The 24,467-nt window shown below is 41.1% G+C and overlaps 1 protein-coding gene across 1 annotated transcript; it reads left to right on the top strand.

Moving 5' to 3' along the window:
- Positions 1-474: 474 nt before the first annotated feature.
- ANXA2 (annexin A2) lies at positions 475-24,127 on the top strand. The gene is made up of 12 exons (XM_010145531.1): positions 475-538; positions 4,270-4,369; positions 12,199-12,293; positions 15,125-15,238; positions 18,160-18,250; positions 18,994-19,073; positions 19,432-19,491; positions 20,182-20,275; positions 21,002-21,097; positions 22,107-22,165; positions 22,806-22,928; positions 23,831-24,127. The coding sequence occupies exons 1-12, from the start codon at positions 491-493 to the stop codon at positions 23,888-23,890; spliced, it is 1,020 nt and encodes a 339-aa protein (XP_010143833.1). The 5' UTR covers positions 475-490; the 3' UTR covers positions 23,891-24,127.
- The last annotated feature ends 340 nt before the right edge of the window (positions 24,128-24,467 follow it).

The following is a 24,467-nucleotide window of genomic DNA, read 5'->3' as shown; positions in this document are numbered from 1 at the left end:
GATTAAAGCTTGAACAGCGTTATGATTTTGTTAAATGTCTGCATGGATATAAATAGTTTCAATGTATTCCAAGAGTACTTGAGAAATTGAGCGCCTCTCATTTAAATGCTACTACTTGTTGCTGCTTTTTGGCTTTGAGCTGGACAAGGCTATAATGTTTCTGCACAATTTGCTTTTTTTTTTTTTCTGTTTTTAAGGGGGAGGTTCTTCAAGTTCTTAAGTGTTTAAAATGCAGAAATTTTTTTTTAAGGACTAAAGGTAAATTTTTATTGTACAATAGAAAGACCTCTCAGTGTTGCATTATTAATGGTGGTGTGGCTTGGAAAATCTTAATTCTGCTTTGTTACTTGGCGTTAGCAGGATTCGTTGGACCACGGCACTTCCAGTACTTCAGTGTTCCAGGAGTGGAGAACGTACTGATGTCATTGTAAATATATTGAAGTCTACCTGGTTTATTTTTTTCTCTTTCTTCCTCCAGCATTCTTTCAAGATGTCTACTGTCCATGAAATTTTAAGCAAGCTCAGCCTTGAAGGAGATGTAAGTATTATCTAAACAAGATAGATTTGTTTCCCTTAAATGCCTCATCTTGTTTCTTTTACAGGTCTCTCTACCAACGATTGTACTGAGCTCTGTAGCTTACAAAATTCCACACATCTCTTTTTTCAATTCAAAATGCAATGAATTAAAATACTGGGAATCTTGTTCCTTTAATGGTTGTCACCAAAACCAAAGTACCTCTTGAAAAAACTTAATTTTCAGACCTCTTTTCTCATTTTTTTTGTTTTGAAAAGTGTAAAGAATCTTGGTTTTAATTGTGTTTTCCACCACATCTGCACTAAATAGTTTTATTGAAATACCGGAAAGCCACACTCTCTATTTGATTTCTTATGTTGCGACATTAGGTGGTAGGGTTACTGGTGTAGTGTCAGGGTATCATGCTGTGCATTGTGAATCTGTGATTGTCACTGAAGAGGAAGTGAATCCTATCCATGCATTATTTCATCATGTTGCTTATAAACTTGCTATATTTCTGAATTTTTATAGTCAGTATCTTCAGATCTGAGCTCGGTACAAGCAAGCTCTTTGCTGGTTTGGTTTGGTTTATTTCACAACAAGTAATCAAAAAAAAAATTGTACCGTGTGCCCTTCGTGAAGGAGCTGTTGCAAAGACCGGGCTAGTGCACTGTGGGTAAGTAGCAAAGCTGATTTTGTACTGCAAAAGCAGTCAACTCTTCAGATTTCTTGGCCATGCTTGTTTCAAGGGAGAATTACTTTTGGAGTATTTGAGCAATTTGTTCTCAAGTGTTTCTTCCATGATGCTTGTGCATAGTTGCAAAAGTCAAATTCAAATATTGTTCCATGCCAGCTTTTTCATCAGAAATCCTGCCAGTGTCATAAATATCAGGCAGCTGGTTTGTTCTGTAGAGCCTAAGTTAGAAGCCAAATTACTAAGTAGCTAGTGTGCATAAAGGTTCTTCCCCTAAGCACTGATTCAGCAAGTTAACCAATGTCAAACACAGTACTTCAACCACCCATTTTTCTCAAAAACAGTTTTAACCTTGAGGTTATAGAACGGTTGCAGCTGAACCCGTGTCCTGTCTTGTGCAATAAGGAATTTGTGTGTCCTGCATCAGTGGCATAGCGACTGACGTGTTCCAAGATGAGGAAACTTGCCTACTTGCTTCAGCCTGGTGTTATCTTCTCCTCCTTTTAAGGCAAGGAGGGAGCTGAGCTGAAGTTAATCTGTGCTTGTTGGTTTTGCATGTATCCACAAGAGACTATAGAAAGATTCTTGAACGAAGCTCTTGCTGTTCCACTTCATGTGCTCCCTCTTTGCACTGAGCATAGGAAGCCTGCAAACAGCACTTCATGGGTTACTTGCTGGATCATGTCAAGTTACTCAGTTTTCAGATGTGACTGACTTTTTTTGAGGACAGGGAATGCTGAGACGTAGGTATCTTGAAAGGGTCCTGGGTTTTTTAGAAGAAATTAAGCCTCTTCAGCTTTCTTCTTAGAGACACGTGCTTCTCCCTCATGTGCTACTCTTCCCAATAGGATTGAATCGGTGAAGCTTGGATGAGGTAAACCAGTTGGAGGACCTCTGAAATGTGCTAGATATGTGGGGAGGGGAAAAAAAAATCTTTCTCTGATTTAATCCAGCCCAGACTGCTTGTGCACACACTAGCTGTACTTCTACTGCCACATCCTGGAAAATTTTGTATTGAACTAAATGGCAAGTCAGCTGGGTGAACTCTCTGCTCTGAAAATGTACGGTACCAATAATGTGGTACAGTAGTGTACCAGAGTAATCGGGGACCATATAGCCTGAAATTTAAATGGCTGGTTTTCGTAGTCAAAATAATTACCCTCTAAAGACCTGTCTACTCCACCGAAGATCTCCAGACAGTCACCTGAGAGACTAAAGTATACCCTGCGTGGATGCTGTCCATTTACTGGCAGAGTAGGCAGCAGGTCTTTCTTTCCTTCTTGGGCACACGCATATACGTGGTGCTTCCTGGTCCCCCAGTGTCAGGGGTTCTGAATCCAACTTGGTACATGCATTGGGTGGAAGGACGGGGAAAAGATGGCTCCCGAATTTCAGATACACTATGTATTTTCTCAGCGTGTGGTGTCATCTGGCAGTAAAACAGTCTGTCCAAGTGACTCAGAAAATACTTGGAGCTGAGTGCAAGAAGAGGTACCTGACTCTGCTAATCTCACCGGGTGACTTGCTTCAGGTTATCCAGCAGTGTTGGATAGTTAGATGAAGTGCCACATGATTGTGTATACTAATGGGCTTTGGTTTAGGAATCTTTGAGGCACCCGGATTTCTCTGAGGCTGCGTTGCACATCTCGATTTACTGTTTCTGTTAGCAATTTCATCTGCTAACAGGAAAGGCTGTGTTTTGTGGTGTGGCTGTGGGCCAGTCTGGGGCCACTTTGCTAGATGGAGCTGAGGGTAGGAGACAAAAGAGAGACTGGTTTGGTTTATTGGTGCTTTTTTGACTTCCCATCTCCGCAGCATAACGCGGACTGTCTCCAGAAGGCATGGAGGTTGCTGCCAGCAGAATCTGCTCAGGACAGTGTGACCTCTAAAGGATGGAGTCAAATGCAGTCTACAGCCATGGCATTTTTTGGTTAAAATTTGCCTGCCTTTTAACAATTTGTCTGTAAAAAGATCCTCCAGGGACATTAAGATAGCTTAGTCCTGTTTATGAACCCGGCCTTCTGTTGGAGTTAGGGACCGAAGCAAAAGTTTCTGGGGCTCTTTACCAAGAAAGCTTGGTCATTCATTCCCTTAGGAAACAGCTACGGCAATTTCAGGCGTTAGCCACTACACTTCTCTGCCAGAGGTTTTGGACTCTAAATTGAGCTCAGCAGAGTGGTATTTGTCAATATTTCTCAGCTGTTTGTGTGCAAATGAGTGGTGTGGTTTAACCTGCCCATGGGAGGTGATAAACGATAAACTGTTAGCTGACACTGAAGCAGCTGAGAAGAGTTGAATCTCTATGCTGGTAGCCTTCTCTTTGAAGCCCTAATCCTCAGGAGAGGGCACTAGTAAACAGCCGATAAAATCTGGTAATGTCTAAAATGTTGCAACTGTTTGCCAAGTGAACTCACCTGCAAGTCCTTCTGTTGTTAGCAGAGGTAATTTGAAATGTCGTTTTTGTTAGCCTCATGCTGCTTAAATCAAGTATCTGCAGGCAGGGAGTTTAAAAAGGAGACTGTGAGTAACTTCTGCTTTCTAGAACTATGGGCTTAAAAAAACTTTTTTCGTTACCTTTAAAGTCCATGAGATAGATAGGGCACAAAACTTCTGACTTACTCATTATTAATCTTCCATCTCTCCCTCCTTTTTTTAAATTGTAGCCTGTAACCCAAAGTGAAGGATTGGCTTCAAATCTGAAATGCTTCAGACTTAAATTTGCTCTGAATTAGCTTTCTGTAGTCAATTTCCTTCCGATCTAGCTGGAAAACTTCAGATTTTGGAAGGCTGAGGATTAGTGAGTTAAGTTGGAACGTGTTAAGTTTTTGCTGCAGTAACATATTATATCTAGTTGTATATATTCTTCGTTATAATAAGCACAGATGAGAGTGAAATTCTGGACAATACACATCAGGAAAGTAGAGTTTGGTGGCTCTTAGAGTTCCATTTTCACAGATAGCCAATGGTAGTCCTTGTACGATTAAATTTGGCTAAATACCATTTATCGAAGAGGCCCAGGACAAGATTACATGATTTAACTTTGAGGTTGTTTTTCTTCTAGCACTCACTCCCACCAAGTGCGTATGCAACAGTTAAGGCCTACTCGAATTTTGATGCTGACCGGGATGCTGCAGCCCTGGAAACAGCCATCAAGACCAAAGGTAAGAAACGTGGTCAGTGGCTTTGGTTCTGCTTGTAAGATAGAATGCTGGTATACCAAAAAAAAAAAAGGAAAAAGATACTGTATCTTAAGACCAGCATTGTATTATCCTTACTCTAGGATACCTGTCTGGGGAGGAGTTGGATTTCTCAGACCTCACTGATGAAATATTGAGTCAGGTTTGTAATTGCATGTTTTGAGTATGTTTCTGAAGTTTGTAGCCAAGAGATGTTGAGGTTATTGCTGAAAATGTCCACTTTTTTTATCTTGACTCGCCAGTCTACTGAAATTCTGCCACTGAGAATGAAGTGTCAGCTTCTGTGGCAGTGATTTGGGACCGAGCTCTGAGCTGTGGGTTATACTGGATTACTGGATTTCTTCTTTCAGCTTCTTCCTTTCAGCTCTCCAGACAGCTGAACTGGGATGGTTTGAGCAACTTTCTCTGGGTTTTGAACTAAATGCTCCTGCATCTTGTATTAATTTGAGGACAAAGTCCTAGAAACAACATAGTTTCTGAAATGATGTTGCAGTATTTCAGGGGCAGGGCAATGTGAGAGTCCTCTGCTTCTCTGAGCCAGGCTCTTAGGTAGGCTTCCGTCTCCTTATGTCAGTGCCAGGATTCCACCACTTCTGCTGATTGATAGGAGACCATGATGGAGCAGAGGAGACATGCAGCTGCATGGAAAAGCGTAGTGTACTGAAACCGTCAGGAGCACAGGGAGTATGCTCTACAACTCTGGAGTAATTACGTTAGCGGTACTCCCAGGCAGTGATCTCTGTCCTTGTCCTGCCCTGTAACAAAGAAAGGGTGTGCCACGCTTCCTAGACATTCTCCAGGCCAGAGAAGCAACAGCTGGGTGTAGCTGGAACTGCCAAGTCTCTGGCCTACATGTCGGGCAAGGGAGAAATTTAAAAGCCAAACAGTTTCTCATCTGAAAGAAATGCAGAGTCTTCCATCAGTGCCAAAGCCCATGTCTGACCTGCTGTAAAATGTAAAATATTGCCCCTCCCTAACAAGCATCCTTTCACAAGACTTCTTAAGTTACTGGAGATCTCTCTTGTCTGCTCATTAAAATAGGTTCAGTTCTGATGCTGAATCATTTTATGGTTTGTTTTTATTTTAAAAATCTTCTTGCAAGAGAGGGGTAAATGTCATTGTGTTTGACGAAGATGCTTTGTGTGTATGTAGTTTTGTGTAGGCTTAATTTTTTACAGGTCTGATTATAGGGCAGATCGAAACATGTTAAATATACCATCAGACTTTTAGGATAGGCACCAATTTACACAGTTTAACACTCAAGCTGTTAATAACTGCAAAAGAAAATTGCAATATCCTAGGCAGTACAAAAGCTTTTGCAGTCAGGAAAGTCAAGAGCGTGTCACGTCCTTTCAGCAAAGATAAGCAGTTTGGTGTTAAGATACACGGAAACCTTTTGTTGGAGAGCCGAGTCCCAAGCCTTTGAACAAATAATAGGGACGCTTATTTATGGACCTGCATGTTTGTAGGATCAAGCTCATCTCTGTTAGTTAGCTTGTAGCCAGGAGCTTTTTTGGAAGGGCAGAATCTCTTCATGATTCTAATATTGAATCTGAACATGAAGACCCCAAGTATTCCTGGGGAAATAAAGGATGAGAGTGTTAGGACCCTTCTTCCAGGTACTGTTCCCTTGCACTTCAAATGCATCGTTACATGATATTTTCATCTGCTAAATGGGAAAATTTGCCAAAATGTGAATTCTCTAAAGTACATGTGGGGTTTCTTTTCCTTAATGAAAATACTGAATCATCCAGACAATAAATTGTTTTCTACCAACAGCAATGCTAACAGCTACACAGGTGCATTCTTCTGCAAGAAAATGTTTGAAAATACTTCTGGGATCTCTTCCTAGATTCTGAACTGAAAATATAACACTCATAATGAACCAACAGTACATGCCCACAGCAGCTACCTTTTTCCTAGGAAGTATCACTGATTCTCTAGAAATAGTTTGCGTGGTGTGCAGAAGGTAGAAATAGCAATGTAAGTTACTGAAGAATTGTGAAGAGTAACACGACTCATTCATCTTGTTCTAAGACAGCGAGAGACGGAACAGGTTATAAATACATATGCAAGCTCTTTCTGTGGTTGAGATGGTCAGTTAAAAAAAAAAAAGGTGGACATAAGAACCAAGCATTCTGAGGGCATTATACTGGATAAGGACCTCCTGGTATCTGAAACCCATGCCTTCTGTCTCAAAAATCTAGATCCTTATGTGCTATAATGGGCCTGTATTTCACAATATCAAAGTGGTCTTTCCCAATATGCCCTTCATGGCAGTACTAGGGGAATCATATTCCGTGGAGTCTTATCCTTGGGGAAAAAAAATCATGTGGGTGTATCTTCTACATTTCTATATAAACAATATGCAAGCACAGTATTTATGGTCAGCACAGGCCAGTTTTGAAAAATTACCATCTAATTAGTTATCCAGCTGTTACCCAGTCATGCAAACTCCCTGAATCAGTCATGAATCTCCATTTTATACACCATCACCAAAACTTATTTTACTGGCTAAACAACAGTCATTTGTTTTAGGGCAAAAATTTGGGGTAGAGTGTCTGTCTTGATCTACGTGCTATCTAAATATTCATTTGCATTCATTTGCACAGATTAATTCCTCAGAGGTTACCCATCTATTTGTCTGCTGTGGGATCTGTAGGAAATACTGTGGTGTGTTTGTCTGGGCTTAGATCTAACTGCAAAAACTATACCGCACAAGTATATTCCCAGCCCTTTCCAGGGCTTTGATTTGAGTTGGATTAAATGCAGAGGTTTTATATATAAACTCGGCCTAGAAAGGGAGATGTGCAAAAATGGCTCTCGGTGATAGAAAACCAGTTTGTAGTTAGCACTAGTTCAGCCTCCAGTTTGTGTAATGGAATTACTTGTTACCGTTCTAGCTTGTTCCTTTTGTAATAAATGGCATTGCTATGCCAGTTTCATTCTTATGCTATTAAGGTTTTTGTAGCAAGTTCCTCTAGTGCCTTGTGTAAATGTTGCCTTTTGCAGTATAGGAGAAGAGGCTGTTTAATTTCTGTTGTAACGCTCCATTGTGCCCTGTGTGGAGATGAGCTCAAGTATATGAGCCTAAGTAGAAGAAACTAACTAACTAGAAGCACGTGTTAGGTTTCCTTCTAATTCTTTGGAGGAAGGACGACTGCTGAAGTGTCTCTCTTCTGTTTCAGAGTTACTTCCTAGCACTGTGACTTGGTGTGTCTCAAATTCATTAATTAATTTTATTGTCAGACTAAGTTTTGGGTAGTTAATTACTTGCAACCTAAACCACAAGCTTTTATTGAGGTCTCATGCTATACTTTTTCTTTTCCATGACTGGCAGAACTCAAACACAGGTTCGTTGTAGCAAAGTGCTTTGAGCACAGGTCTATAATAAATTCATTATATCCAGAAATTGGTAAAATGATGATGAGGTGTGAATCGTAGCAGGGGTCTTCTGTAAGATTGCATTCACTGTATAGTATATCTAACGTGGCCATACCTTCTGACAGAGTTAGGAAGTAAAAGTTCAGAAGAAATCAGCTGGCCTGCTGGTGAGGGAGGATAGTGCCTGAAATTCACCAAACTGCCTCAGTCACATATTGAGAATATTAGTAGTATCAGTAAAGAAAGATCTCATTGCAACGTGATGTGGCTTTGGCAAAATCCTGCTAAGCAAAATAGAGAGCTGAAATTATGGTCATATTTTATTTAATTTTTTCACTGTTGCCTCCAGTGGGATCAGGGTTTTATTGAAGGAAAAGATGGCACTGCAGATCATGAGCTCTGTCAGATAGTCCTAGGACTGCTGGTGCCAGGTACGCAGTGGCACTGAGGCCTCACAAGGGCTAACCACGTACATCTCCCACTAAGAACCTGAGGCCAGCTGCAATCCCGTTTCGTTCGTTCATGTAGATTGATGATCTGTGTAGTATTTAGACACTGTTAGAACAGAAATAGCTTCTTGTATTCTGTCGTGCTGTCTTTGAAATATAAGAGAACAGACTTCTAGTAAATGAGCTGAGTGAGTGTATGCCAGCCCTTAGAAAATCAAAGTGTGCTAGCTCCGTTCTCCCCTCATCCTAGACAGTTAAGTGACTGTCCGTATCATCCAGTTTGCTCAGAGCAAGGCTGGTGCTGTTGTTTTGGCCCAAATTCAAGTACAGTTTTAAATGAAAAAATAAACACCTCTAACTGATCGCTGGTTTGGTTACATTAATTTCCTCTTTTTTGCTCATTCAGCCATAACACTGTGACGTTACCAATGCAAAACATAACCACATTTCTTCAAAAAAGAGGTAATTCACCAGAGGGTTCTGTTTTCTTTTTAACATCTACTTCTCTCCCTAATACACTTCAATCTGCAAGGAATATTACTGTTTTTAAAAAATTGTGAACCCTAAAGTCTAATTTTCAGTCGTCCATTGATTGAAATGCACTGACAAAATCTGCCCAGACAGAATAAATTTGGAAATAAACTTTAGTTTCATTACCCTGAAACTTCCAGTGATTTTAACGAACAGCAAAGAAAAATGTTTGAGCTGCTCTTGTGCTCCACCCCACCTCAGCAAATGTGAGTCAGCATCCTGTCCATGCAGCAGGATTCCCAGGCGTGAAGTCCAAGCCCTTATTTTCCATTAAATGCCAGAGCAATGAGTTAACTTCATATTTCTATCCACAAAGCATACAAATAAGAGACTTGGATGTGGTAATTTGCAGGCTTCTAATCCTTGACAATGGTGATAAAACTTGGAAATGCCGTTTGCCTATTTTGAATGCCAAGAATGGTTTACACATAGATTTTATTAAAAAGCTTAAGACACTGGTTTTAGCTGTGGCCCTGCCTGTCTGTGTGTCTGTCTGTGCATGGCTGTTTCTGTTTTCTTTTATAAAATGGGAACGCTTTAAAATGCGCAGGCGTAGATGATGGCTGAAATGTGCAGTCATCATGTTTTCAAACCAAAATTTGTAACTAAGACACATGATGCTTTCCAGGGCCTTTTTGACTTTTGCAGGCGAAGCTTGTGTGAATAAGAGCACTGCTGTAGGTCTGCCTGAGCTTGAGCTGAGGACAGGAGGCTATCCAGTACAGTATTTCATCATGAAAAATGTGGTGAAGAGGGAGAAAGGAATTTTGGATTTGACTCATCATTTTAAGTTCTGTAGCTGGGGGCTAAAAGATCTTTTGCAACATTCACACTTTATGTAATTAATTTTATAATATCTGCTGCAGTCCTTTCTTTCCCGTTGTTGTGAGGGTTTTTTTGGATAATTAGGAAATAAATGTGGAAGGATTCTGGCAGCCACCCGAGTCCTGCTAGTAGCTGCTGATCCAGTCCTTACTTTATGGTTTTTATTAAAAAAAGTATTGTTTACGCTGACGTGTGTAAATGTGAAAGAAGCTATTCATAATACTTCTAATTGCTTAGAACCGAGTCGAATCTCTGGGCTTGTTCTGATCTCTAGATTACCGCTACCGATTTGCTTCAAAAGCTGGCATGCAGCTCACCAGAAAAAATAACTAGTTAAACATTATCTTTCTGCTGCAAAGAATGTGCACTCTATTAGACATGCAATGTTTAGAAATAGTTTTTGACTGTTAGAGGTTTCATCCAGGCAGTCTGGATTTAGTCCAAAACAAACGGTTACACAGCATAGCGACAGGCTTAGCTTGGTGCTGGAGCATGACCATGGGAGTGCCGTGCTGGCTGTCTCCTCCGTCCATCCATTCAGAAGCTATGCTCACTCCTCTGTCTGGGAGACTTTCTTACGCGGACATTACTTCCAGCTGTGCTGCTGTTCTCCACCTGTGTTTGAATGGCATGTCCAGACACGGTTAACCAATGACGTATGTGAAATACGTAGGGACATTTTACCTAGGAGCAGAACTCAGTGACACAGACACAAATGTGCTTTGGAGAGTTGGGGAGGGGGACTCAAATTCTTTCCCTTGTATCTCTTTACAAAGCATTCGAAGAAAAACATTATTATTGTTCTACAAAAACCTAGTGGTCTTTGCTATTTCAAACAGTGTAAGAAAAGTAAATTCAAAATGAGATTTTGTTTGAACAAGCTAGTGTATCCTCACCCAGGCCTTTGGAATTTTCCACCACCTACCATTTGATTAGGTACCTCTGAGCTGATATTTTCACTGCCGTTTAGATACATTCTGTTTCGAACGGCACCGCAGTTTTTCTTGTTAGTCCAGCTCTTCCCCACCACACCCCCCAGCCGGTCTGTGTCTGTTGCTAACAATTCCTTTGTTTTACCCTGTGGCAGGGGAGCTTGCATTTCTAAATATTTTTCCTTTGAGTAATGGAGACTGGCTTCTTGCAGGGGCAGTTTCTGTAAGCTCTCACAGTGAGAGAAGGTACTTAGTATAATGTAATGCTTAGTTAAGGCAGCGTAAATGCCACCTGTTTGGCTTTTTCCTGTTGATGTGAGTAAACCAAGGGTAGCTGTCCTTGCAGAGAGTGCTTTGAGGGACGTGGATGTTTGCAGGGCTTAGTAAGTGTATCTCCATTGTGTTAGAGCCCTGTCACAGGACACAGATGTAACTCTGACGCTCAAGATTCATCTCCAGAAGCTCAAGAGCCTCCAGTCCAGCTGGGCTCAGGGATATCTTTTGAGTTGCCAAGACAAAGCTGCAGATGAGAATTGTGATCAGAGGAAGAACTGTGCAAGTCCAAGGAATGCGAGTTCAGGAGAATCCAGTTTGAAAGCAGCAAGTGGGGCAAATGAAAGGGAATCTGAAGTGCAAGTTAGTAGCAGGAGGCAGGAGCAAGTGGAGGAGTCGCAGAATGATGCCTGTGTTGGGAAGAACACAGAGTAGCAAGTAGCTGTAATTAGGAAATAACATCTGGAAATCCTGCTTCCTGAACCACGTAAAAGCTTTTTCTCTGTACACACTGACCTGCCTCGATGATCCCTGGAGGATTGAAAACCGTGGTGTGCATGAGGTTCTACTGCCAGCCAGAGTATCTAACCCTAGACGCATGCTTTGGCTTTTAACTTACTACAAGTTTTGGTGATTTCCTTGCATTCAGCCTGCCGTCGCATTTAAGGGCATGGATTTGGAAAACTTCACTGACAACTAAATCTTCATTGATACTTAAAAGATAGGCTGGGAGTTTGTGCATCCAAGTCCTCTAGACATGCTAGTGAAAGCTCCACACAGATCTTTGAGTGACAATTTCAAAAAAAGTAGCACATATGTAGTTCTTCCAATGTCAAAAACCAAAAAGCCCTTCTGTCTGCTGAGCCTCTGAGCTGCTGAGAGAATGAAATACGCAGTTTTAATTTCCCATTTTAATGTTTGGAGTGATAGTTAAATGAATGCAGGTTAAACAGAAAACAGAACTGTTTATTAATAAGCAATTTTTTTGTTTGAAAACTGTGTACCGAAATGACGGGGCAGGCTTTAGTAACTGCAAGTTCATGTCAGTTGTAAGGCCTGTGTTCCTGTTCAGCTTCTTGCAGAGTACTGAGTGACTGGACGCGAGTACACAGACGTACAAGTGAAGCAGGACGCAGAAGCAGCAAAGCTGGTCACAAACTAGACTCTGTTGGGGTATATACGTGCTTGTGTACACAAAGACCCGTATCACGTCAAAAATTTGGGTTGTAATTGGTTGCTTTTTTCCCAAGGTCACGATGTAGCATGTACTAAGTACCGAGAGCTGTTGAGCTGTGCTCCAGACAGCACACATGCTAAGTTCTGATTGTTGGAGAAGATATTGATACAAAGAGAACAGTAACTGGAAAGCTGCTTTACTCTTTGTCTTATGTCTTTGTAGGTGTGGATGAGGTCACCATCATCAACATCCTGACGAACCGCAGCAATGAACAGAGGCAGGATATTGCTTTTGCCTATCAGAGGAGAACCAAAAAGGTAGCAAAATATGAAAAAATACCAAATAGTTAATATTTTTCTTGTGGACAGATTTTTCAGGGCTTGCATGTTTCATAGTTAACTGGGTATAAACTGGAGGTAACCGTTATTTGGTTTATTTTTCCACTGAAATTAAAGATGCATCCACTTTGTCCATGCTGTCACAGTTTAGGGCTGGCGGGTCTTCCAAATTTGTTGAGTATGCACAACTATGACGAAAATCTCTTTGGGAGCTGGTAGTTTCCTAGCACCTCCAGAAATCACAGTGGGTGACCTATCAGCCAGCCAGCCACAGGATTCCCTGGTGAAATAGGCTAAACGATAGTGAAAAGCCGTTGATGTGAAATGCCTCAGTTGAAGGAGAAGATGAAAGGAAGAAGCTTTAGGGAATCGATGTTGTTGTTAAGCCAACTCAGCATAAGGAAAGTATTCTGTTTCTGTCCACAGAGCTAGCTTAAATGAGAAAACTCTGCAGTCAGTTGTGCTACAAACACTGGAGTTGTGGAACAAAGTGATACAATGAGTTGAACTATCACTAGATATTATTCTGTCAGAAATACCTAGAGTGCTGATCTATTGATAGAGAGAAATCTGTAAAAAGTGCGGAATGCTGCATAATGAGTCTTGCTACCTGGAAGGCAAGAGGTCTTCTCTTGACTTTTGAAGTTTTGAGAATCTTAGCATAATTGTAGCTTTATGCCCATGAAAACCAGGAAACACGTATAGAGTTAGGATGGTGATGAATGTGTCTCTTTCAGGTTTGCCAGACACCAAATGGTGATCTCCCAATAGCAGCCCAGAATGCTCATCCGAACCCCAATGTAAATCTAGAGTTAAATTTTGGCAATTCACTGGCTTCTATGCATGGCTGATCCTGGATGGAGCATGTGTGCACACCTCTGCACCCTGGTGCCCTGCAGGCACTGGGAGAATTGTGCCAATAAGTGGACCCTAGCAGTGAAACGTGTCACTTAAAGCTTTGTTAAATGTTTTGCATGACCACAAAAATGCACAGTCAAGAAAATCTGCAGCTTTTTTCATCCGTTTCTCTCTCACCTTCTTTCCTTTCTGTGACCCAAGGGAAATTTGAATGTATCAAGTTTAATGAATGCCAAAGAATAAAATAGTCTGTAGAAACAATGGAAATTTGCAGTAGAAACCACAGTAAATGAGAGGAGGAAGTGGGGTTTGAAAAGACGTGTAGGTGTGTCTTCTAGGGACAGTATCGCTTGGTTTTCCTTGGCAACGGGTTGTGCAGATTTCTCTGGCAGTGCATTGTGTTGTACTGGGCTGCTCGTTTTGTGTCTTGGAGGATTTCTCAGTAGACCATTATAATCTTAAAAAGTCACAGATCTGCCTGTATTTTCGTTCTTTTGCATTAAGCTGTGTCTAATGGAACTCACGGGATGTGTCTGGTCACAGGTACGCTCCTGTGGAGACCCTGCTTTCCTGGCAGGCAGCAAAGACCTTATTTCTCTAGAAGCCTGCTATTATGAAGGCAGGTGTTTGGTTTGGTTTGAGGTGTTTTGTTGCAGTGATTTGTTTCCTTCAGCTTTCGCACCGAAGTGCAAACGTTGCAAAAACTTCACTGAGCTGATTGGAATTCATCGCCTTGTCCTAAAATTTATTATAGAGATAGGCAGTATCTTGGCGTTTCAGCTTCCGTCTAAAGAACCTGTTTTTACCCAAACAAATGACGGAACATTGTATCAAAAGTTGAGTTATTGTACTAAAATATTTTTCAGACGAAAGCAGCTAGATGCCCCAAACCCCCGTTCACTATCTTGGTCAACCTATGCTCGAAGTGCATACAGTATTAGCATATATTAGTGCACAGGGTTAAATGGGTGACTGGGAACGAGCTAGAAGTGCCTTGTCTCTTATCTCTCTGCTACAAACTTCTCTGCAGTTCTGCCGAGGTCGCTTGCTCTTCCCCATTTTCTCCTGACCCTCAAGTTCACAGATTGTTATTGTAGTAGGAACCAAAAATTGAAATGCAGCAGTTTTCTTCTGAATGCTATAGACTTAACTTCAGCTTAGGGGAGTACCTTGGTCTGTCTGAACCCCAGACTTGATCCCAGGGATTTCAGCCTTGTAACTACACTATGATGAAGCTGATAATTAACATTATTCAGGTCACATCCGAAACCCATACAAGAGGACGTGCCTCTGCCTTTATTTGCTACAGATCTGCATGCGTCCTGTGAACTGAACCTAGCTGATTGTTTCTTTCTCTGGGATTGACTAGCAATAGAGACTTTGGTTATGCTCTTCTGATGGTGTCCTTGAAGGCAGGGATGATTTTTTTCTGCTCAGGGATGATTTTTTTCTCTTCAGCTAGCTGTTTGGGATCAGGGCCTTGTACGGTGGAATAACTGCAGCCAGTTTTCTGGTGTCTCAGCTAGTAAAGGACTGGGATAATAGGAAAACCTCCAATAATATAGTGCTACAGGGAGGACTATGGGAGTATGATGCAGAAGCGCTGGCCGCAGGGAGTCAAATTCAGATCTGTCTGTGCTTATTGGCTCCCACAAAGCGTTGATGCTTCAAGAGTGGAGTGGAGTTGTTCAGATGTGTCTGCACCCTGCATCCCAGCACTTGGTCAGCCTCCAATGGATTTCTCCTTACTTTCAAACGATGAGAAAAATTCCTTCACCCTAATTTATTTCTTAGGCTTTCACAAAAGAAAAGCTCTTGGTGTTCTGTTTCCTTGTCAATTCTGTAAGAAACACTGTTGCAGGCTTGGAGACTTAAAGCACTACAGGCTGAATTCTCTGGAGATCAGAAGTGAGCTTTAATTTTTTTCTTCTATCATCCCTCCTTCTTTACAGGAGCTTTCTGCAGCGCTCAAGTCTGCTCTGTCGGGTCATTTGGAGGCAGTGATCTTGGGCTTGCTGAAGACACCTGCTCAGTATGATGCCTCTGAATTGAAAGCTGCCATGAAGGTAAATGAGCTTTGAAATTTAACTATGCTAGTCTGATGTCGCTGTCTGAAGAATGAGTTTGAACTTCATAGCCAAAGTCACAGTTTTCAAACATGTCCCCTGATTATTAATTTTTTTTTTTTAACTACTACTGTTCAAGTATCCAGCTGAAAGGCATCCAAAATGAGAGAAATTCTGGAACCACAGGATTTTTAAACTGTTTATTAAATCCTTCCTTTAAGGAAAAAATCCTCATCAGGTGAGGAAAAACTGATAGCTGCTCTGGCTGGCTGCTGCTTTGCTGACTGCTCCTAAAAAAACGATACATAGGTTCGTAATACAGAAAAATATTGAGAGCAGCTGTTAGCTGGAGACATTAAATCCTCGGCTAGCATTTATAGGCTTAAACAGTAGTTTCCAGTTACTAGGTCATGTCACTGATCTTGAAAGGACATCCTGTACAAGCCCTACCTCTGTGTAGAACACGAGGAGGAGGAGGAGGATGGGGCATCAAAAGCAGACTTTGGAGAAACAGCACGACAGTGAGTTGCTGTGTTCAGTCCCCTACAATCACAGGCAAGTGTGGAACAGATTGCTAGTTTAGAAATATCTGCCCCGCAGGCCTCTGAAAGGAGACTTTGAGAGGTGCTCATGCCAGTGCATTCACCTTTCTAAGCAAACTAAGCTTTGGGAATTTATATTTGTAATCATCACTTAAAGTCTAAATGTTCTTGATCAGGTTAGTTTTTTAAAAATAAAAAACAAGTATTAAAATATTACCTGTTGAAATTCAGAACAAGGAAAAAAAACCCCTATCAATTAATTTCTCCAAACTATGAAAAAGGAGTTAGAAAAAAATGAAGCAAACAAAACTACTCTCTCTACACCCCACACCCCTTTAAAAAAAAAAACAAACAACCTCAAACCCCAAAAACCAACCTAGCATGGAGGTGGGAACTCTTTAATTATGGGGCAAATCCCTTCTGTGAGTAATCAGATGCTGCCCCCTTCTGCTTTACGTAGCGGCTATCCGTAACTTACTGTGAATCAGGTTAGTTTGGTTTGGGGCTTTTGGTTGGTTGTTTTTTTCTTTAACGTCTTACATCTAATATAGTTAGGATGACGGTTTGCGTATATAGCGTTTATGCTGTATTGACAGCCCGCAGGCAAAGCTGTTACCTCAGAGTAGCCACCCATGTGGAATGTTCTGTGCTCTCCATCGGTCACCCCTTCCCAGCTCTCAAGCACCTAGTCTAACGTTCTGAATTCACCCGAGCTTCAGTTTGAATTGAGACATAGACCATAATAAGCTATGACATGGGAATCAACGTTGGTTAAGGCAAAGTTAGCATTGGGGAGTTAATTATTTTTCTGGTGTACACTTACAAAATACTTAATATTTAGAAAATCTTAAATTTTTACTAGCCCTCCTTTCTTCCCCAGATGCCCATTTGAATCATTCTGTGGAAAGCTTTCCCAATTCTCTTAGCTGTATTTATAAAATTGCTTTGTTTAGTCCTCTCCTTTTTTTTTTCCTCCTTCAGTAGAGACATTTTTTCCAAGAGGGTGGTTTTCCATATCATTACCTCCATTTCCCACATGTGAAGGGCTGAGCATGAGAAGTTTTCCCAGGATGTTACCCAGCAGACTGCTCTTGGAGTCCTGTGGAAACCACACCCTTGCCACGTGACACTGTGACACAGATGGGCTTGACAAACAGCATCCTAACAGGAGGCACAAGAATGTTTTTTCTCTCTGCTGGTGATGCTGGAAGATGAGGGTAATGAGATTAGCATGAGCATGGTTCATTGGTAGGTAAGAAACAAAACCAGAATGAAAAAAAATAACCAGTGGAGACTGGTTTTTTAAAAAAAGTTTATTTTCAAAATATTGAGTCATCTGGCTGCCAGATGGCTTTACCAGCTAGGAAACCGGATGTCCTTAGTGGTCACTGGAGAGAGGAGCACCTTCAGCTCATCCAAGTTAGTCTTCTGTTCTGAACAGTCTTAAAATTTTTTTGTAATTGGCTGTTTATATAAAGTACCTGAAAGTTTAGAGCACATTGGTGAAGCGGCATTATTTTGGAGTATCTGAGTTACTGTAAGGTTTAATGATGGCTGATACATTTTGATGTTGTTTAATTCTGTTATAGTGCTAATCCCTGTATTACTTTTTAAACAGTAGTAATGCAGCTTAGTTCAAAGTACCAGTTCTTCATTGACCTTGATCACAAAAGTGTCTTTGAAATAGTACATAAGACCTCTGAAATCATTCAGCTTGTTCCAAAAAATACAAAATCTGAATATTTAGTTTATGATACTAAATACATTTTTATTTCTTAATAGAGATAATAGCAGTATTGTTTCATCTCTATTTATGCATTGTGAAGTACGTGGAAAATATGGACAATTCAAGAGGGGCTATTTATTGGCTAGAAATTCAGAACATGTGTAAATCTTTGCTGTCTTAGAGACAAGGCTAAGGCTGCTGATGGTGTCATCCTAGGCTTTGCATTTATAGTGGAGTTGTATGGAGGGAGATGTGGAAGAAAAGCAGAGGGCAAGTTGATTGCTGCCCATGTGGGCACTAAGAATTGGATTTTCTTCCTGGGCTCTCAATGGACAGAAAACAATCACACATCGGGTGGGATAAGTTGGTCTCATCCAGTTATGTTGGCAGGGAGGCCAGTGAGTGTTACAGACTGTCACAGCAAGTGCACATTGCCTGCAGGTAATAACAACAGTGTCTCAAAGCTATATTGGAGTAGGAGTTGGCAACTGAAAATGTTCCATCTGGGGTTTCTCAGGTGCAGTTCGGGAAAAACATCCCTGAACAGCTGTGAAATGGTTAAGAGTTGAAGAAAGGAGATGTCTGTAACGTGTTTGTAAACCATTCAGACAAGCCTGTTCTTTTCTAGCACCTGAGTCATGTATATGTTGCAGGGTCTGGGAACTGATGAAGACACACTCATTGAAATCATCTGCTCACGAACAAATCAGGAGCTTAGTGAAATTAACAGAGTCTACAGGGAAAGTAAGTTTGGATGTACTGTGTTTTTACACTAAGTTACTTGGGTAAGTTCCTCTCAGTGTGAATTTGATCGTTAGAGTCACTTACACAACATCTGCTTTGATATTCTGGCAGCTGGACATAAGATACTATTTTGTACTAGCATCCTGGACGTTTGTGCGTGTTTATATAGTTCCGTGTTGTTGCTTGGTAGCAAACAAATTGGAGAACACTTCCTACTCATAAGTTGTGTCTAAATGAGGTTTTCCTGTAAGCTGTATGCATGGTGACAGAAGTAATGACGTTGGATTTATGGGCTGCAGGATCAATTATGTAATGAGTAGGTGCATCTGAAATCTGTTGAAGCATGCTTGTAAATTTCTTTGGTAGGCCTGCCAAAAAAGACATGAAATAAAACTTCATAAAAACATTCTGTTTTTCAACTTCTCTAAAGCATGTTATCTGATTGAAGCTATAATTCTTAGTTGATTATAGTTAGATACACAAGTGATCTGTGATCCATCCTCAAAAAAATATTACTTTTCCTTCAATATTCCTTATTTTATATTGGCTATTCTGGTTGGGTTTACTGCAGTTCAGTAGCGCAGCTGTCCAGTGCCTGTTTGTTTCCCTGAGCTTCACTACGGACAGACTGCAATGTAGAAAACTGCTGTGTGCTAATGCTCACTAGTTGTCAAGTTTGGTAGGATGCACAAAGGAGTATTTGTAGGACACCATGTACCTGAAAAGAACATGTTGTTTTCTAGTGTACAAGACAGAACTGGAAAAGGACATTATATCAGACACATCTGGTGACTTCCGCAAGCTAATGGTTGCCCTGGCCAAGGTAGGTCTGCTCGTATTTTTCCACTTTTCCCAATGTGCCTGCCCTTTGGTAACTGACTGATGGTTGCGAGTAAAACAATTGGATTTCTGATTAATTGTTAAATTTCCTTGTATTTTCACTGCCTTTGGGTGGGGGGAAAAAACTTTCAAATGTTGAAGGGCCAAGTATTTTGACAGAAATGTAGCAGTAATAGCAGCAGCTTCGTAACAGCTATGGAGCACGCTGTTACTCATCGAGCAAATTCAGATTAAAAAAAAAGAGAAAAGAATATAGCATGTTCTATTAATGTGCTATTGCATATGGCAAACTGCTGAGTGTCCATTAAACCTCTTCTAAACATTGCTATCCTTGTTTGAAGGGCAAAAGGTGTGAAGACACCTCTGTGATTGATTACGAGCTGATTGACCAAGATGCTAGGGTAAGTGCTGGTGATGACTGTTAAATGTCTGAAGTTGACCAAGCTTTTGGGGATATTGAATGTACAAATACTATTTTCCTACTATGGGAGCAGGAAACACTTATGAAAGTAGGTGTTTGTATTTCAGAGTGTCTTGTGCAGTAATGTTTGCATGCTGTCGTCGTATCTGCTACTTGCAGTGCTGATACCTTCAGTTACCAGTTTTCAGGGACTGCTTACGCACCGGTACCTAAACAGAGCGCTCAGGTGTTTCTCTTGGGCATATCGGAGAAGAAAGCCTTTAACAAAAGGGAACACATACTTTGCAAAGACTGGTTGCAACCAAGTAACCGCGTAAGATTGAGAGCAGTATCATTGAGCTTAGTGGCTGCTAATGCTTGTTTATTACATCTGTACTCTGCTCTTACTGCACCTGTATCTGCCAAGAGCAGTTCTGCTGAAGGAAACGGAGCTAAATACAGAGTAAAACCTGTAGACAGGGGTAAATACAAAGTAATCAATCAGTCCGAGTTTCAGGTTGGATCCATCAGTGTCGCAGTGGTGGTCTGCCCAGCCATGCATCCTTTTGGGTTTCTCCCACTGACACAGTTCCAGTAGCGCTTGTTTTCCAGTAAGGAAATTGTATACATTCACGATGGCTTCTTGTGTAATTCCTGATTTTCATTATTTTGCTATTTGTTCTAACCACAGGAGCTCTACGATGCTGGTGTCAAGAGAAAGGGAACTGATGTCCCCAAGTGGATCAACATTATGACTGAAAGAAGCGTGCCCCACCTGCAGAAAGGTACATTCAAGAGGCAGATTTATTTTTTTCCTCTTAAGAGAAAATTATACCTCAGTAGAAACTATTTTGTCCCAGGTATGATTGAAATGACTGTGAAAAGCACTCATAAAACATAGAAGGATTCATAAATCTTAATTCATGTCCAAGCTATTAATGTTCTTAAATATAGTAATTTCTGTCCATCTGTTAATCTTACAGTTTGAATGTGTGAAGCTCATTTTTACACAGCTGTAACAGTGCTCAGGTATATGTCATATATACTGAGAAGAAAAATGTTACAAATCTAGAAAACATGGTTGCAGGAGACCTTGAGAAGTCCTTTAGCTTTTCCCCCCGTCCTAAGATAGCTTAGCTATATCACATGTTTAAATCTGACCGTGAAGGCTCTCAAAACCAGCTCTATTGCTGTAAAAAGGACATGGGAAAACTGTCTGAAGACTCTTGAGTGCCTAGATTACTGTTGTTTCAAAAATACTAGTACAGGGTTAAGATGGTATTTTACCCAATTATGGAGGTGTTCAACGAAACCAAAAAGGCCATAGCGTGGGAGCTCGACTATCAGCTGACAAACCTGGGCTGTACTTAAGATGAAGTTCTCAGAAGAACTTGGACAGATAGTTTTCAATCACGTGTCTCTGCATTGCTGTATCTGATTTTCATTTGGGTGGTTGCTTTTAGCAGTTCTTGGTCTGGTTTTGATTTCACCTGTTTTCTTTCTTCCAATAGTGTTTGAGAGATACAAGAGCTACAGCCCATATGATATGTTGGAGAGCATCAAGAAAGAGGTTAAGGGCGATTTGGAGAATGCCTTCCTTAATCTTGGTGAGTTACCCTGGTAGTGAAGACTATCTTTAGATGGGATCTTACTGGGGCTCTTGCAGTGTGTCATGGTAAGGATAGGGCCCAGCTTCCTCTTCACTGGATGAGAAATAAACTGGACATACTGACAGTATTGGATCCACTCGTGTATTTTAGGATATTACAGGTATTGAGAAGTAGCATATATTTGCCCTCTGCGAAATATAAACCTTGCTTTCCAGAGGAAAATAAAAATGCATGAGTTTTGTGATCTGTTGTTAGTTCCACTTTTGTTTGATAGAAATGCTTAATGTTTGTTTCTCCAAACAAGCAAAAAGGTTGGAACTATAACTGAACACATTAAGTATTTGATGTAGACATTGGCCAGAGAGAGAACCGTGTGTGTGAGAGGAGAAGAAGGGCGGTGGGTGATGCTGTAGGCCAGTGAAAGAGCTGATTTGGCACTGAATTCTCTGGAATGGGGAGGCAGGGTGTAAGGCTGCTACTGTGGTATGAGGTGAAGATGACAAAGATGTTGCCGAGTTTCAGGGGAAATTCTTTAAGAGGAAAATCCATTTCAGACTAAGGGTGAACTGAGAGCTCAGTACTACAAACGGACACCAAACAGCTCAGTCCCAAAAGGGGAGGCTTCTCATGGATTTAGCATGCAAGTGAATGTTTTCCGCAGGGGTTGCTTGTAGAAGTGGACAGATGAATTGTGTGTGGGGGGAGAGACACTAGTGTTCTGAAATGATCCTAGTAGTGGAGGGAAATACTTCCTCAGATTGTAAGTGTGTGTGGTTCAATCACAAGCTTTAGCCAAACAACTTGTAAGTAACCACTTGGGTATAAATAATTTCTCTATGTCCCCTTTGGGAGAAACTTTTGCTGAAAACGTTTTTTTTTTGTTTTTTTTTTTTCCCCCCCCTCAAAACTGTTAACTACTTATGCCTTTAAAAATTATTCCAAGATTCTATGTCCTATTATTCCGTGTATGGGCAGGATGTTTAACTGTCATTACCTCTCTCTTCAGTCCAGTGCATTCAGAACAAGCAGCTGTATTTTGCAGACAGACTGTATGATTCCATGAAGGTAGGGAATACTGTTCGTTCTTTCTACTAATTTTTTTTCTTGCCACTGTTTCAAATTTTGATTCCTTAGGCACTTATAATCAGATGATGTGTGAATAAATTAACAGCGGCTTAGTATTGTTCAAAAGCTTTCCTTTAAGAGTTACGAGCCTAGACCATCTATTCAGTTGCATGTGGTACAGGGAAGGGTCTCATAATAATAAGACCTGATTTAGATCAGACAATTAGCAAAGATAGACACATCTTTTGCAGGTAACCTGATCGCAGAGAAAGCTGTTCATTGAAGTGCCAAAATAAGACACTAAATTGCCTCAAAACATTTTCTCAAGAAAAGGGATGAAAGAGGGATGCCTGGTGACAGGCATTAGGCAATGCCAGGAAGACCTCCTGGTGAACCAAAACTGCTGCCTGCAGTCTAAGCAGCTAGATTTGCCTCTGAAAGAGGGTTAAACACCGCTGATGAGAAAGGCATGCTCATGCTCAGATTCCTGGATTGTGATAATGACCTTAGTCAGGAGATTTAATTCGTTGTATTTTTTACTGCTACATCTCAGTTGCCTGTAGTTGGGGCCTTATGATTAGGTACCAAGGCCTTTTCTGCATTTCAGCTACTACAGTTCTAAATGTGCATCTGCTTGTAGGGCAAGGGAACCCGCGACAAGGTTCTGATCAGGATTATGGTCTCCCGCTGCGAGGTCGACATGCTGAAAATTAAGAGTGAATTCAAGAGGAAATATGGAAAATCTCTCTATTATTTCATCCAGGTAAATTTTTCAGCTTTCTTTTTATATCAGTTGTATGGATCTTTGCAGCAGTCTGCGTGGGATTGATTGTACTGTTAGAATTCACGGGAGGTGTTTTAGAGGCTGCAGTGAGAATAGTTTGTTATTATCCAGGCACTGTAGAAAAACTCACCTTGAACTTTACAGTCCATACCTGGTACAATGCTTGATGTATATGTGGGCTTAGTGCAAGCATCTGATGTGTTATGAAGGAAAAAACCTGTCCCTTTCCTTAGACCAAAAGAAAAGAAAAAACAGAATTGCCCTGCAGTTGCTGAATGAAAACAGAGCATCTAAATTGCTGCTGCCTTTGATTTCGGTGCCCAAGGAGTGTAGGGTGTTTAGCTAGAGTGATTTCTGTCTGTTTCTGTGATTGGGCAGGAGCTGTAGGTGCTAGGTTTTATTTAACTTGGGGCATAGGTAAAGAGCTTGTGCGTCTGTTTAGAAACTAGTCTTTACCCACCCTCACAACAGCATGTGATGCACTCTTTCTTGTGTAGATGAAGCTGAGCCAAAATCTTAAGCCAGAATCTTTTACTGAACATGTCCATTTTAGATTATTAAGAAATTATCAAAATAGTGAACTTGATGTATAATTTTTGCGGTGATCAGTGAGAAGGAACAGAATCAAGTCCTTTAGCTTTCTTTGTGTTACTCCTTTTTCATACCAAAATTTCTCTACCTTCTTGGCCCTGCATTGTATTGCAATAATCACAATTTCAATTCACACCTAAGTAAAACTCAGTCTAGTCTCCTCCAGGCTGGCAAGACTTCAGCTGTGAAACATAGACTGTCCCTCAGGTTTAGAATATAATGCTTATACTTTAATATTTTATGACTGTTGCCTCATAAGTATTTTGTATTTTTCTTGCCTTGCTTTGCAGCAAGACACAAAAGGGGATTACCAGAGAGCACTGCTTAACCTGTGTGGTGGAGAGGACTGAAAACTGTGATGGAAGAAACCCATATCCAGAGACACGCGTGTTCTGCTCTTCATTTTGCTGTAATCCTAGAGAAGAAGTCCTGCCTAGCTAGCCTTGACTTGCCTCTGTATCTGCCAGACCACTGCTGTGGTGTGCTTTCCAGTGCTGTGCGCACTCCTCTCAGCAGCAGCGCTCTGCTTGGCTCTGCCAAAGCTCCTAACAGCGTGTAGCCAGGGAAACTAACCTTCCAAAGATAAACCAGGGTACCGACACTGGGGAAAGACTGCGCCTCTCTCTGATGTTTCTAATAAAACATAAATAAAACCGAAGTTTTACTTTAAGAAGATGGGTCTCTTTCAGTCCGTTGATTTGAAAACTGTGTGGGACATTGATAAGTATTTAGCCTTCGCCGTGCATCTTCTGTGGTGGCTTTTTCACTACTCGTGGCTGAACACTCCTCTTCCTCCCTCGCAGCCCTTCTCCCGTTAAATGGTGTGATTTCTCAGCAGAAACAAAGCCATTCAATTCATTTTCTTCCCCCCCCGCCCATAAGTGACACTAAAGCCCGAGCCCTTTCCTGTGAGCGCGGGGAAGAGGC

This window comes from Buceros rhinoceros, unplaced genomic scaffold (assembly GCF_000710305.1).
Source record: "Buceros rhinoceros silvestris isolate BGI_N320 unplaced genomic scaffold, ASM71030v1 scaffold31421, whole genome shotgun sequence".
Taxonomy (NCBI): Eukaryota; Metazoa; Chordata; class Aves; order Bucerotiformes; family Bucerotidae; genus Buceros; species Buceros rhinoceros.
Note: the sequence above shows the minus strand (reverse complement) of the source record. Positions and strands in the feature narration are given on the sequence as shown.